General features: G+C 32.2%; 4 protein-coding genes across 9 annotated transcripts; 2 read left to right on the top strand and 2 right to left on the bottom strand.

Moving 5' to 3' along the window:
• Positions 1-296: 296 nt before the first annotated feature.
• Positions 297-7221, top strand: App (Palmitoyltransferase app). 3 transcript variants are annotated; one of them, XR_013494232.1, is made up of 10 exons: positions 297-804; positions 953-1259; positions 1339-1499; positions 1579-1734; positions 1816-1953; positions 2025-2179; positions 2249-2366; positions 2430-2542; positions 2626-4496; positions 5293-5430. XR_013494232.1 is itself a non-coding variant. In XM_078183073.1 (10 exons), the coding sequence occupies exons 2-10, from the start codon at positions 1111-1113 to the stop codon at positions 5595-5597; spliced, it is 1401 nt and encodes a 466-aa protein (XP_078039199.1). In that variant the 5' UTR covers positions 300-804; positions 953-1110; the 3' UTR covers positions 5598-7221. The 3 variants fall into 3 exon arrangements, 1 of the variants encoding a protein (XP_078039199.1); XR_013494231.1 differs by having other exon boundaries at positions 298-804; positions 1576-1734; XM_078183073.1 differs by having other exon boundaries at positions 300-804; positions 1576-1734; positions 2626-2728; positions 5293-7221.
• Positions 7185-9925, bottom strand: LOC144471227 (protein odr-4 homolog). The gene is made up of 8 exons (XM_078183088.1): positions 9790-9925; positions 9359-9538; positions 9056-9258; positions 8816-8987; positions 8562-8744; positions 8179-8392; positions 7807-7989; positions 7185-7740 (listed from the first exon to the last, which is right to left on the bottom strand). Exons 1-8 carry the CDS (start codon positions 9883-9885, stop codon positions 7586-7588), a joined length of 1386 nt encoding a protein of 461 aa, XP_078039214.1. The 5' UTR covers positions 9886-9925; the 3' UTR covers positions 7185-7585.
• Positions 9923-11983, top strand: LOC144471235 (S-formylglutathione hydrolase). Of its 4 annotated transcripts, none has more exons than XM_078183107.1 (5): positions 9923-10162; positions 10806-10876; positions 10944-11321; positions 11405-11630; positions 11693-11983. In XM_078183107.1, the coding sequence occupies exons 1-5, from the start codon at positions 9923-9925 to the stop codon at positions 11873-11875; spliced, it is 1098 nt and encodes a 365-aa protein (XP_078039233.1). In that variant the 3' UTR covers positions 11876-11983. The 4 variants fall into 4 exon arrangements, with proteins under 4 accessions (XP_078039233.1, XP_078039236.1, XP_078039235.1 ...); XM_078183110.1 differs by lacking the exon at positions 9923-10162 and adding an exon at positions 10361-10564; XM_078183109.1 differs by lacking the exon at positions 9923-10162 and adding an exon at positions 10361-10569.
• Rho-7 (rhomboid family intramembrane serine protease rho-7) lies at positions 11958-14043 on the bottom strand. Its single transcript, XM_078183112.1, has 8 exons — positions 13599-14043; positions 13334-13514; positions 13104-13205; positions 12863-13028; positions 12565-12785; positions 12398-12499; positions 12213-12310; positions 11958-12140 (listed from the first exon to the last, which is right to left on the bottom strand). The coding sequence occupies exons 1-8, from the start codon at positions 13643-13645 to the stop codon at positions 12044-12046; spliced, it is 1014 nt and encodes a 337-aa protein (XP_078039238.1). The 5' UTR covers positions 13646-14043; the 3' UTR covers positions 11958-12043.
• Between the last annotated feature and the right edge of the window lie 321 nt (positions 14044-14364).

Raw genomic sequence — 14364 nt, 5'->3', positions numbered from 1 at the left:
TCCGAGGTTGATCGAACTGATAAAAAGGATGAGGTCAGTCAAATAAAATTACGTATGCGCGATACATTAATTCGCAGTTAGTAGAAAACAAATTAGACGATACCATATTTCGGTATTGAAATCGAGGTATCTTAAAAATTTCTTTGACGTTGCCTGTTTTATGGAATCTACGATAAACTATAATCTTTTACTCGTTCCAGCTTATCTTTTTTTTTTTTAAAGAAAACTGTTTATGGTTGAAATTGAAATTGGTTTTAGGTCACGTGGCAACGAGATCACGTGGTATTTCTACATATCCCGTCAGAGGGAACCACAGATAATCTCGAGCGAACACCACGGACAATAATCCTTTCCTGTAAATATATACGTTATTGTCATCGAACTGTGGTCGATTCAGTGAAACGATGCAACGGCTTCCTAAAGCGTAATGTGTACCGCGGCTACAAAGGTTATATCGACAGTGCACAAGTGTGATTTGTGTGTCACATTGGAGTGACCTAGTTTACAGATAAATTTTCGCCCTTAATTTTCATCAGCTATGACCCTGCAGTGAGTGTTCTTGAAGTCGGTGGCCTCAGCGAGACAGTGACTGTGCTGTCTCGGATGTGAGTTCATATCTGTTTATAGAATGCGGAAGAAAACAAACGATTTTATTTAATCTTGCTAAAATGTGGATTTTTATGAAATATGAATGCCCTCACGTCATCAACGAACGATGCAATTAGGTTAAGTTGACAAGAGCCATAAGTTCTTTCCAAGCACTACATTAACATGCTATAGGCATATTTTGTAAATGGTAATACGGTAAGTTGACTTCTATTTATTATTGCTGTGTAACTGTTAACTGATTAATGCACGATCACTGGTTGTATTTTATCGTAATTGTTACGTTCGAAGAACACGTTAAACAATAAAAAAAAAACAGCTTGAACATTTGTGAAATATGTTACAGTTCAATAAACAAATTGATAGGCCAAGATGAAATATGGTTTCCCAAGTTCTCGCATGGTGATGCTAAACAAATATTTTATGGCTCTAATAAATCCTTACAAATCGGGCATTACGTATTTGTATATATAAGTAGTGTGTGAAAGGACTTATTTCAACAAGATGCCACACATTACTCGAAAATGGGAGCTATTCCCAGGAAGAAACCGATTTTGTTGCGACGGCAGAGTAATGATGGCACCGCAAACTGGAGTTTTTTATGTGACTGTTTGTCTCATTGCTGGAACAAGTGGTTTATTCTTTGTATTTGAGTAAAATCATTTTGACTGAACTTATCATTTCAAGTACCACCGATTGGTTAGATAGTAACAATATTCTTTTTATTTCTAGTTGTCCTTTCTTAGCTATTCACATAACACCTGCGATACCAGTTGTCGGTGGTCTATTATTTATTTTTGTAATGTCTGCTTTGCTGAGAACAAGCTTCAGCGATCCTGGAGTTATTCCAAGAGCAACAACCGACGAAGCTGCTTATATTGAAAAACAAATTGGTAAGAAACATTTAACTTGATTGTTAACCAGCCTATTCCAGCCTAAATATTTATACATGTTTTATGTTGGGAATAGAAGTACCAAACAATGGGAACTCTAAAATACACAGACCTCCACCTAGAACAAAAGAGGTATTAGTCAAAGGTCAGCCAGTAAAATTGAAGTACTGCTTCACTTGCAAAATATTCAGACCGCCGAGAGCATCACATTGCAGTTTGTGTGACAATTGTGTAGGTATGTGAATCGGTTAATTGTTTATTGCAAAGGATTATTTTTGTACAAGTTTGGGAGAACATTGTATGATTATTTTTCCAGAGAGGTTCGATCATCATTGTCCATGGGTTGGTAACTGTGTGGGCAGAAGAAATTATAGATATTTCTATGCTTTTATTGTCTCCCTGGCATTTCTTTGCGTTTTTATACTTACTTGTGCTATTACACATTTAATTATGTGTAAGTAAATTAATTAAAGATAATTAAAGAACAATATGAGAAGTTCTAATTCCAGATTTAATTCATTATAGTAACAAGAGATGGTAGACCATTTTTAGAAGCTGTAAGAATATCACCTGGGAGTGTTGTTGTAGGAGTTATATGCTTCTTCTCTGTTTGGAGTATTCTTGGCCTTGCTGGTTTTCATACGCATTTAACTACCAGTAATCAAACAACTAACGAAGATGTAAGCATTGCATAGAATAATTTATTTCCAAATTATTCAAGAAGTTATATCCTGAAACTTGTCTTGCAGATTAAAGGATCATTCTCCATTAAAGTAGGAGAAGGAAGTTCCAATCCTTATAGTCAAGGAAATATTTGTGGAAACTGTTTCTATGTGTTGTGTGGACCTGCACCACCTAGCCTAATAGGTAACTTATTCTTTTAACCTTGATATTATTTAATATATTATAATGTGTTGTCAATACGTATAGATCGAAGAGGTATTGTAACACCCGAGTATCGAGCAGAGCAAGAAAAGGTCGGTGACGACAACGTCATTACTAACAGCAAAGCATATGGTACTGTGGAAGTTGTCCAACCACAGGTACTCGTATACTTAATATCTTATTTGTACGTTACCTGTACTAGTTTTTTTTGTATGTATTCTTTATTGTTTTATATTTGTAGCCTAATGGTACGACTGTTCAAACAAATCCCAGTGCTGAACTCACAGGTTCGATGAACAATCTTGTCACTGGTCAACATTCACCGCAAATTGAATCAATAAACGGTGAGTTAAGCCTTCTACGGCATACCGCTTGTTATCCCGAGGAACTTCCAGAGTATCCGCGTCAATACATTAATGACACTTACGCTACGGCATATCCCGTACAACATTGTTTCCAGGATCCTGTGAAACATATAAAATATGAGACAGATAGAGCAAATCCTGATTTTCAGATATATCCGTGCAGATGTGAGGAAAACTTACAGAAGTATCCTCACAGATGTAGGGAAGAGTATCACAGATGTTCGGATAATAATTTAATGTATGATCAGTGTGTTAGCGATCAGAAATTCGGACTTGATCTCCAGAAGTATCCTCAAAGATATTCTGAAGATCCAATACGATACAATATTGACGACAGGGCGGGTTATCCTGATTTGCAAAAGTATCCGCAATGTTACACAGAAGATCCGTTGCGACTCGCGCAATCTCAGCATGTTCTCAAGTACAACAATTTGAGATGCACTGTTCATGGTTTAAAATATCCGATATCAAAGAATCTCTTGCCAACCGTCGTAATGTCGCGAATATTAGGTGCTGGGGGAATGCCTATTATGACTCAGAATGCAATAGGATTTGAAGTTAATAGATATGGTTCAGGACCATTAACTAACAATTTCACTTATGCAGAAAATTCTTTGTGCCCAAATGACGGTACTGAAGAAGGTCTTTTAAATCGAAGATTCATTATGAGTTCTATGAGTGATAACGATGACATTTAACATTCTCTACATTATCCACATTTTTTAAAGTAATAGTATCCCGTTTATTAAAAAATTATTGAATGAACGGCCATAGTGTCCCTTATTCAAGATGATTCTTTCAGCATGTTAGAATCAAAATAAATATAGGTTCAAATCGTGTCCTTTTATCATTAAGAGAAATTTGTAACTAGACTGCGAATTTTTATGCAAATTTACATTTTTCTTGACTTATTTACAAAACTGAAGATTAAATGAAGCATGTTTCCTTAAATATTAAATAAGCAGTATTAGATTTAAAACAAAGTCAAAACATTATGAAACTTAATGTTATTCACATTGTGTTCCCTATATTTATGTGCATTATAAATGCATAAAATCTGCAGTCTACTTATGCGGACGTTTTAATCTGTACATAAATATTAGTAGAAGTATTATATGAAAGATTATTAATACCATTAAAAAAAGATATAATTGTTCATGTTTTCTCGTACTATAACTTAGAGACTTTTATGGATAGAAAGTACATTCGAGTTGAATTTGATTGTTGTTAAACAGAGACATTTATTTATTTTTCGACTATTCAATTTGGTAATATGCACATAGATATTTTAGTTTCTGAGAAAAAGAGGAGCGAAAATTGATACATATTCTTGTTACAGTATGCTATATTATATATTGACTGAACTGAGGACTGAAACATTAATTATTTTCATTACAGTTTTTAATGCCTTTTAGTGACATATTTTTCAAAAGGTTATTAATACAATTATTTACTTTTATATCGCACTTATTGTTAGTATTTATAATTCAATGTCTTTCAAGCATATTCAGTTGCGAAAGCTTTTATGCTATAATCATTGATGTTATCAAAATGTAGGTCTAACTATATATATATATTTTTTTCTCTGTTCATCTATAGAGATATATATAGTTATAACTACATGCATATAGCATAGGATACATTTTAAGTTTTACATTTTTCTCCATTTCTACATAATTCAATAAATTGTATTTCTTTGTTGTTTAAAATTACGTCCTGTTATCGAGGGCTCAGAGCATACTGTTTGGTAAGTTGATTTTCTTTTATTCCAATTGTCCGTCATTGTGTGTATGCTTAATAAGAATGAATTGATATTTATTAATAAACACTTTCAATTGACGTGTATTTTCCACACACACTTTTCAAGAAACTAATTTTAATATGTGATGTCAAGTTAAAGGTTCATGGATTGTGACTAATTAATCAATTTTGAATTATATGGGTGTGCATTGTAGGCACTGGGATTTTCAGAATACAATTTGTACATAAACATATGTATATTCACATACACACAGATTCATATATGCACAGATTCATGTATTGTTCAGTGAGGGGGCGGGGGGATTATTGCATATATTGGGTCATGATTTAAAAATAATGCGATTTTTCTTTATTCATAAAAATGGTAAAAATCGCATTAAAAAATGATTCAATATTTTTGGAGATCATATAACCGTGATTATTTAAGGTACATTTTTACATTTCAAAATATCATACACCCTGTATAAATAGGAGCCACGTTAATATGACATCAATGACTGGGATATATTAATTTTCTAAACTAGTGTTTAGTATATATATATATATATATTATTCACATATAGAAGAAATAGACAGCGAATACTGCACTTTTGCAATGAGTTGTATAATACAAAATAATAGTTTTTGTCGCTAAAGAGCATAACAGCTTGGCACTGGACATTAATGCCAATTATCAAATTTATAATAGTTTCTGCACATTGTATGCAGGATGTATGTACACAACGGATATCAATGCAAATTCAAATCAAGCAATGAACATTGAATGTTTCTTTTTATTTTAGGTAGCACCACAAACAGTGTAAGCCAACTTGTTACCAATGAAGTACCACTAGCGTCGCTTAATATTGCTCCAATTGATATCGACGAGATCGCTCCGCTGCCTTCCCGACAGAGTGTTGTGGTTTCTTCCACGTTGGACACGTCCTCTATACCATCGGTAACTGTAACAACCCCCTTGTCTGCATCTAGACTTAGATTATTACAAGATACGACCATGATAGAGTCCGCTTTAGACTTAGACTCTTTGGAAGACGCCAGTGTGGGTAGAGGAAGTCAAGCAGGTCTCATAAAAATGGGGGCAGTATAACGAATTTATACCTTTAATCTAGATAGATTCATAGACTTTTAATGTCATTGACGCTTATTCAAAAGAATAGTGCAGATCATATCGGTGTTTAAAGTAACTTTAAATAAGGAAATAAATAACATTTTTCCTTTCGTGCGCGACAAATTACGCTAGAAATTATATTTCCGTTATAATCATAAATAACATTCTATCTAGAAACATATTATAATACATGTGATTTTGTTCATAAATTTCTTTTTTTATGGAACATTATTTGATGTGATGTTTGGTTATACAAGTTTAATTAAACATTAGCTACGTGGGATGATTCTAATCAATATGAAATTATTTTTCCAACGGTAGTTTAATATTGAATCATTGATTCTCTCGATCTGCTGCACTATTCAGTAACATACATTACATTTAGCATCGTTAATTCCATTCCAATCATTCGCATTCTTCTTTCTTCATTCTATAAAGCTAGTGAATGAGAATATTCTACTTGCAGTGTAGTAGATATGTATAAAAAAAAGGTGTGAAAGCTGTGAAGATTTATTATATTACGATATTATACACACTAAACGGAAGATAGATGGGGTCGAGGAAAATGTATTACTTAATCATTTTAATGTCAATTTACATATATATTTCTTTTTGTAATTTACACTCCACTTTCTTATTTCTAAACGTACAATATACGGGAATAAGAAAATACATAGTCTGTTAACTGGAGTAAAATCATTCATTCGAAAATCATTATCACATAAACTGACATTAAGAATAAACATTAACTAGAGAATATACATGTCATGCATACGCATGCGTGTACTTACATACACGCATATTGTGTATTCTCTAGTCAATATAATTAATGTTTATTCTCAATTTCATTTTATATGATAACGATTTGCACAAATTACAGCAATAAAATATATTTGTATGAATTTAAACAAAACGTTGAAACTACGGTGTGTGGAGAAATAGAATTCTTAAAGAAGATGGAGTTTGCAAATTTTTCCTATAAATAATTGGAAATATTTAAAGTATCATTTCATTTAATTTTTCATATTGATAATAAAAATAGGGTTTCGTTCTTTAGCAAATTCGCTATGTACAGTGTAAAGAGAATTGTGTAAATACAGAATTTTTCATAAAAGTTAGTATAGTTTTTTCAAGTATTTGAGGGATTTGTTAAGACGATACGAACTGTACCGAGCATTTTAAAACATAGAAGTACCACTGCCTGATTTATCAGTAATTCGTGTATTCACATTGCATGGCACCATTTTATTCAAAGTAATCAGGTCATAGACATTATTTACAAGATTAATTATTGAAAATGAAACGAAAGAACACTGCTAGTTGTTTTACCTATTTAAGAGATGCCATTATATTGACTTTGGAAGTACTGTCTTTTTGTACATAATATGCGTGTATAATATTAAATGTATATATGTATTGTGTAGATGTTGTTAAGATAAGATAATATACTACAGTTAAAACTATCTTGACATGTTACATCATATTAAACCCATTTAAAAATACTTTAAGTATAAGTTGATTATAATGCATGTAACACTAAACATATTGAAAGAAACCGAAAAAGTATGTGTTATCTTTAATAGATAAAAGTATTTTTATTCGATACTCGTTTCACAATCATTGTTAATTATACCTTTACAAAAATATTTAATCGCTACACAAGATATTAAAATTCAAGTTTCGATACACTTCTGATTTCGTTGAGATATAATGCTATTAACGTGTACATTATTCACAACATGTATTAATAATATAATACTTTTATAATAATAATTTAAAAATAATGCGATCTGATACTTATCAGTAAATATAAATATATAATTTTGTTAAATAGAATCACTATCATTCTCGCTTGTTAATATTTCTTCTTGTCCGAATAACATCATAATAACAGAACAAATGTGTACATCTTATACTTCAATCGTTAGATTAAAATATACATTTTGATTTTATATTATCTTTATACTTTAATTGAATTTATGTATTAAGATAGCAATGATCAACATTATGACTGCGATACTGATGCCTGTGATATATACTTTAGTTTGCTGGTTGTCACACGAGTCTTTGCCAAAATCTGTTTTTATGTCTACATCACTTTGACTGTAGAACTCAATGGGATCTGTAAGACCAATTTATATTTTTTATGGTTGTAATATACATTTCATTTCTAATTAGATATATTTACCAGCTTGGAGTTCTATATCCTTCTGAACATTACTTTCATGAACTTCCAAATCTAAAAGTTCTTGCAGCGATAAAAGTGCTTCCTGTGGACCTTCGCCAGGGAAAAGATAATCCGATAACGTCACCTTACTTTCGGGCAATGCTATCAACACCCTCCTTGGTGGTTCATGTAAAGTTATATTTTCTATAAAAACAAGGATTACTATCGTACATTGTATTACAAATTAATTTCAAGCTTTATACTCCAAGATTTGTATTAGTTCATAACGATTTCGAACCGTGCATCGCAGAGTGCGAGTCGAAATACCATCGTGTTCGTATGTTAATAAAAATATGTATTATTTTTATCAAGATTTAAAAAGAAATTATGTACCTTCTGGAAAACCATTTTCTTCGTCGATTAAACTATCCCAATGCATTTCTAATCGACTCGCCAGTGATCTTATTATGTCTTCTTTCACCGCTATATTAGCTTCATTGATATTTGCTTTTTGGTGAACAAAAGTTCTACTCACTAATTGCCCAACCAGACGTATTGATGCATTGCAAGGAGTTATTCTCACATTGAAACTTGTATTGTTCACTTGCTAATAATCCGTAAAATAAACTTGTTACATCTATTTAACGAGTGACAACAGAATTTAAATATGTTCGACCAAAAAGTTAATTGTCTAAGAAAGACATATGTACATTGATGCTATTCAAATTTACAGAATACATTTCTAAATGAATCCTGCAATAGATGTAAATACTTACACACGGAGTGTACAAACTGATTTGAATAGGTTTGTCATTGGTATTCTGTCCATTATTTTTACATCCCTTTTCTTCTTTTTTGTTTCTAGTCATTATTTCCAAGGTATCATCTAAGGACTTGACTTCTCCTTCTATAGCAATCAGGGATGATTCAATGATGTCTGACATACTTTTTAAGATGTCCTATAAAATTCATTGTATTTTTTTCTTAGTTCTATTCATATGCGATTTATACTAATACTTATATTTAATACCTGTAGTTGTTTTTTAAGAGTTTCAGGATCCTTGTTTGCATCAATGAGAAATAAACGATCAAAATCTATAACAGACTCTAGTTGATGCCATTTGGTAGACTTCCCTTGAAATTTCCACTCTGCTGGCTTTACTGTTCCACTCTTATTAATCTCTACAGATTTACAAGTATAACTAGAACATTAAATAACATATTATAAACATAAATACTTGAAATGTATTATGATTATTATTTGTCATACTTTTGTGATATGCTATTTAAGCTTAAGATAAGTTGTTCATCATTTTTATTTCCGCAAAGATATTTATTTTGAGCTAAGTTTTTATGTATGGCCATTAAAATGGACCTAAGCTTCTGTATATTCATATTATCGTTAATGGTATCATCGGGGCCCACAATAAAGACACCAAGGACCTGCATCCCACCGGGCAACATTCTGGTAACCTTTAATAAATTAAATAAATTAAAAAATTGAATTCTTTTTTACGATTGACTTTGCTATTTATCCAGAATCTATGAAAATGATAAATAAATTATATAGTACATGTTTAGCATGATCAGCAATCCAGCTCTCATTTATATCCTTCACAGATTTGATACAACTTTCAGCATGTCGTTGTTGAGCATTCGACTTAGAAGTGATCAACGTTTCTTCAACAACATTTTTACCAACAGGAAGTGGAGTTTTTGCTAGGTGTACAATATAATCCCTCTGCCCAGCATTCTGGAATTTCAATTTATTAAACTGCTGTCAGACTTACATTATATATATATATATATATATATGTATTTTTGTATTTTAACCCTTTAATTTTGAATGTTCGTTAATGAAAAAATCATTTTACGTTGAATAGCGCAGTGACTGCGCTAAAAACATTAAAAATGCCGTTTTCATTTAAGCACACATTTTTCAATACAATAATCACGTATGTTAACAGGAAGATGACATGAAATTGGAACATACAAAAATCGAACCTGTCCCAAAATTAATCCTATCGTGTATTCATTTGGTTTTGCTAACGACGTTAAGTAATTGTGAAGACGTTCCTCCGCATACACGGTTCGTCCCATTATATTCAACACTTCCGCGAACGTGTCAAATCTGATTATGCTCGTTTATGTTCGCCACGTTGTCGTCACGACACGATTTTCAATGGATTGGTACTCGAAGCTGGAATGCGTTGTAAGAACTGCAAACAAATGCAATTGCAAGTGGCGAGTCGCAACAGTTGATCACTCGTTAAGGGTTGGTCGAAATAGGGGAAATGTGACCAGCCACCACGAGGGAACACTAGCGACCACGAATCGCGCGAAAACAACCACGATGACGTACAGGAGAGGAGGAACGGTACGGTATACGTATATTTGTGTGGATAAAGGATAAGGTGAGGTCACAATCGTCATATCTATGCAAATAAGAAATTGGTGATCTACACGGTAATGTCTGACGTCACATTGTCCCCACAATAGGGAATTTTCCTAGCAATATTGTTCGAGTTAAAAAAATGTTGTCGTCCATGCAACAGCACGTCATTTAAACGGCACGAGACCAACATCTACATTCACTGCATTTACATGCACAGATTTGTAATAAAAATGCGACCACACTTGATGATAACATACAATTATCGATACACTTTTTCCTTTTTTTCCCCCCTTCTGGTAGTTCTGAATACATTACGTCAATGGTGGTCTGATGTTATTCAGCTGTTCTACTGTTAGATGAGCAACCACTTTAATTCTACTCAAAGTACTGTATGTTGTTGAAAATATTTCTTATTTTTTACGTTAAATGATTAATATAAATAAAGAATTTTATTTTATTCTTTGCTATAACACTCTAAATCTTACGAATGATTTTATACCGTCCTTGCCGTTACCGGCACACCGGTATCCAATCTCTTAGCACGCTTAATTTAATAACGTAAATAGCTCTTGAAATAACTTATAAACAGAAATCGTAGATTGTAACGCATGAAAATTGTTTTCAGATGTCTAATATAACAGAGATTTCAAGCAGGAAGGTGTTTGGAGGTTATCAAAAAGTCTATTCTCATGAAAGGTATTGCAATTGCGTTATAATTATTATAGGATGAAATGATCGAAATATTTCTCTTTTTTCTTTGCAGTTCAGAATTAGGATGTAAAATGAATTTTGGTATTTTTCTACCTCCTCAAATTGAGGAGGGACCTCTACCAGTTATCTACTGGTTGTCTGGTTTGGAATGTACGGAAGCTAATTTTACTCAAAAAGCCGGTGCTCAAAAATATGCTTCCGAACACGGGGTAATCATAGTAGCTCCTGATACAAGTCCCCGTAATCTCAATATACCGGGAGAGGACGACAGTTGGGATTTTGGCACTGGTGCCGGCTTCTATGTTGATGCAACAAATGAACCTTGGAATAAAAACTATAGAATGTATAGCTATGTTACCAAGGAACTACCAGCTTTGATTAATGAAGAATTTTCAGTTCTACAGAACAAGCAATCTATAATGGGGCATAGGTAAAATATAGAAACACTATGCATATACACATATAGATATTCTTAATTTAAATAAATTGAAAAATCAATTACTTTGTCTTTAGCATGGGAGGACATGGAGCACTAATATGTGCTTTAAAAAATCCTGGCTTATATAAGGCGGTTTCTGCTTTTGCACCTATATGTAATCCAATTTCATGCCCATGGGGTAAAAAAGCTTTCTCTGGATATTTCGGTGGAACCGAGGCCAATCCTGTATGGAAAGATTGGGATGCTACAGAATTAGCCAAAAAATATAATGGACCACCTTTGGAGATTCTAATCGATCAGGTATTGCAAAGCAATAGTGATAATTGATTATAATAAGTAAAATACATATGTTATATTTCCAGGGAAAGGAGGATCCATTTTTAAAAAATGGACAGTTATTGCCTAATAATTTGCTAGCAGATGTAAAAGATGTTGGTTTATCATTAGTTCTTAGGTTTCAAGAAGGCTATGATCATAGTTATTTTTTTATATCAACTTTTATCGAAGATCATATTAAGCATCATTTGAAATACCTTAAAGCTTAAGTCTATTAACTTTACATCTCAAATTTATTATCATGGAATATAAAGTTGTTCGGTTCGTTTTTTATAATTATTAAAAAACATGTTAATATAAAAACATTAATGCTCTAATTTTATTTTTATTCTTTCTTACACGCCTGAATAATCTGCATATATTTTTAGAAAGAGATATCAGCGTGACCTGGGTGGTTCTCGGATATCATGCCAAATCGTCAATATTGAATTACGTTTTTCCCATATATTATCACGACCCCATAATTGCCAAAATCTATAATGCATAGAAAAGAATGTTTAAATTTAACGAAAGTAGAATTCTTTTTTTTATCTTTATCACACTTACATGCCAAATAGGACTCCACCAAGATGAGCCGCGTGATCAATAAATTGCCAACGACAGAGAATACCCACTGTATCAAGTCCCATTATAAATTTGATTCCCTATTTAAAGATATTTAAAATTATAAAGATAACGATCATAATCTGTACATTGGACTGTATATAATCGAACTCAAACTATAAGCATACCGTGCTGGCTGCAAATTTGTACATTGGAAGAAAAATCATAGAGACATATATATTTGGAAACTGGGTGGAGACAAATCCAAGAACACCCATTATTGCTCCTGACTGGATCATAAATAATTATTATTACTGGGAATATTAGATGGTAATTGCATTACGTATATACTTACAGCTCCCAAGGAATGGGCAGTAAAGCCGCACGCAGTTTTGTACAAATTACTTGCAAAGCTACCAATCACTGCACTCGTCAAATAAAATGCCACAAACTGTTCTTTACCCAAAGCTGTTACAGCTAAGGAACTAAAGCTGTATAATACATACATGTTAACAGCCAAATGTAAAAACGAATAATGGGAAAATGAGGACAGCAGCATTGGCCAACATGTTACACCTTAAACAAAATTACAAGATTTTATAATTTTCTTTAAATCTATAGCACTATTTTCACAGCATTTATAAGCGACTTACTAGACGCAGGAGTGGAAGAAAAATATTTAACCATTGTTTTTTGTAATTTAGGGACCCGCCATGCTAGAAATACCAGAAGATTTAAAAAGCATATAGGAACAAATACTTGTTCTCCTTCTGTTAAATTTTTCCACCAATTTTCCATGTCCTGTCTCCATCCTATTTTCTGAGCATAAAAAAGGTTTTAATATTTTGCAATAGATACTATTCTTTACAGACGCATATGTACTGCTATACAAACCTGTGCACCAAATTGTTTGAAATTATTGATTAGCCTATAGGTTCGTTCCCTGTGATTTTCATAGTTCCAAATAGCAGCGGCAATAATAGATGTTCCACTAAACTGATATGACGAAAATGGTGAAACTTATAACTTAAGAAAGATAAAATACGCTTGAATTATTTTAATATTGATAGAAATATATATCTCTTTATTTGATCTGAAAGTCGATATCTTCGTTTATTGCATACCACAACTGTGAAGGTAAAGGGCTTCCACATTTTCGACGGAGAGACATTAACGTTTTCAACATTTTTGTTTGGTAATGACAGTTTTTTCTTCTCTCTGCCTTGAAATCGTTTGAAATATCTAATTTGATTATATACATTTGGCGTATACAATTTTGGTTTGAACGACACTGATGTGAAAACGCTGAAAGTGTACAGTAGAATTGTAATTGTTTAATTCTACATTGTTTTACGTAATCTTGTATTAGACTAACAGAACGTGACTTACCATTTACATACATTATCACCTAAACATAAAACCGATCTGACAGCCATATCACTGATAATTTAATAATCACGAGAAAAGACGATCAATCCACGTTGATTTCATCAAATTCATCTACATTAAGTAGCTATTTAAACGAAACAGAAAAAAATTCACCGCACTAAACAAACGTTAATTGTGCTATTAAATAATAAATTCTTAGCGAGCATATAATAATGGCATGAAAAGTTTTGTATGCATATACACGAGTAGTAAAATATTAATTTATATTTCGCTGATTATGATAAATCTGTTGTATATTCTCTTAGTTGTGTCAGGTTGTACATATATCAAATTTACTTCAGGAACTTGTTTTACATGTTTTACAATGGATTAGTTCTACTACAATAATTGAAAATACAGCATTATTTTGCAATTGTAAAATCAACATTCATGAGAATAACATACAATATTGAACAAGAAAGCAGTACTATCTAGAAAGGACAACTCGTTCTTGAAATTTCCATTGAAGGCCAGCGTGTCCATTGGTGTTTAATGCGACATGGCTTTTGCAACGATAATTAATGATATACTAAGCACGTGTAAACTTCCGCGAAAATCATGTTTTCTCATTCTTTAACAAAATTTTGATAATCAAATCAAAAACTGTTTTCAAGATTTATTTTTCATTTTTATCGACAAATAAATAATTACATACCAAGTAGTTTTATATTTCGTCAAATATAAAATTATAAAGTGTAAACTATTCAAAATAAAAAATGATTGATGT

This window comes from Augochlora pura, chromosome 6 (genome assembly GCF_028453695.1).
Source record: "Augochlora pura isolate Apur16 chromosome 6, APUR_v2.2.1, whole genome shotgun sequence".
NCBI lineage: Eukaryota > Metazoa > Arthropoda > Insecta > Hymenoptera > Halictidae > Augochlora > Augochlora pura.
This window is presented reverse-complemented; position numbering and strand designations above follow the sequence as displayed.

Bases quoted from the DNA above. Each gene is read 5' to 3' on its own strand.
- App (XM_078183073.1), top strand. From the start codon at position 1,111: ATGCCACACATTACTCGAAAATGGGAGCTATTCCCAGGAAGAAACCGA. The intron at 1,954-2,024 runs GTAAGTAAATTA...AATTCATTATAG, and splicing joins TATTACACATTTAATTATGT to TAACAAGAGATGGTAGACCA. The intron at 2,180-2,248 runs GTAAGCATTGCA...CTTGTCTTGCAG, and splicing joins ATCAAACAACTAACGAAGAT to ATTAAAGGATCATTCTCCAT.
- LOC144471227 (XM_078183088.1), bottom strand. From the start codon at position 9,885: ATGGGACGAACCGTGTATGCGGAGGAACGTCTTCACAATTACTTAACG. The intron at 9,259-9,358 runs GTACTATATAAT...AATTTATTAAAG, and splicing joins TTGCTGATCATGCTAAACAT to GTTACCAGAATGTTGCCCGG. The intron at 7,990-8,178 runs GTACATAATTTC...TTGTTTTTATAG, and splicing joins AGAAAATGGTTTTCCAGAAG to AAAATATAACTTTACATGAA.
- LOC144471235 (XM_078183107.1), top strand. From the start codon at position 9,923: ATGCTCGTTTATGTTCGCCACGTTGTCGTCACGACACGATTTTCAATG. The intron at 10,877-10,943 runs GTATTGCAATTG...TTTTCTTTGCAG, and splicing joins AAAGTCTATTCTCATGAAAG to TTCAGAATTAGGATGTAAAA. The intron at 11,631-11,692 runs GTATTGCAAAGC...TTATATTTCCAG, and splicing joins TGGAGATTCTAATCGATCAG to GGAAAGGAGGATCCATTTTT.
- Rho-7 (XM_078183112.1), bottom strand. From the start codon at position 13,645: ATGGCTGTCAGATCGGTTTTATGTTTAGGTGATAATGTATGTAAATG. The intron at 13,515-13,598 runs GTAAGTCACGTT...GTACACTTTCAG, and splicing joins GGTGATAATGTATGTAAATG to CGTTTTCACATCAGTGTCGT. The intron at 13,029-13,103 runs GTTTGTATAGCA...TTTTATGCTCAG, and splicing joins TCAAACAATTTGGTGCACAG to AAAATAGGATGGAGACAGGA.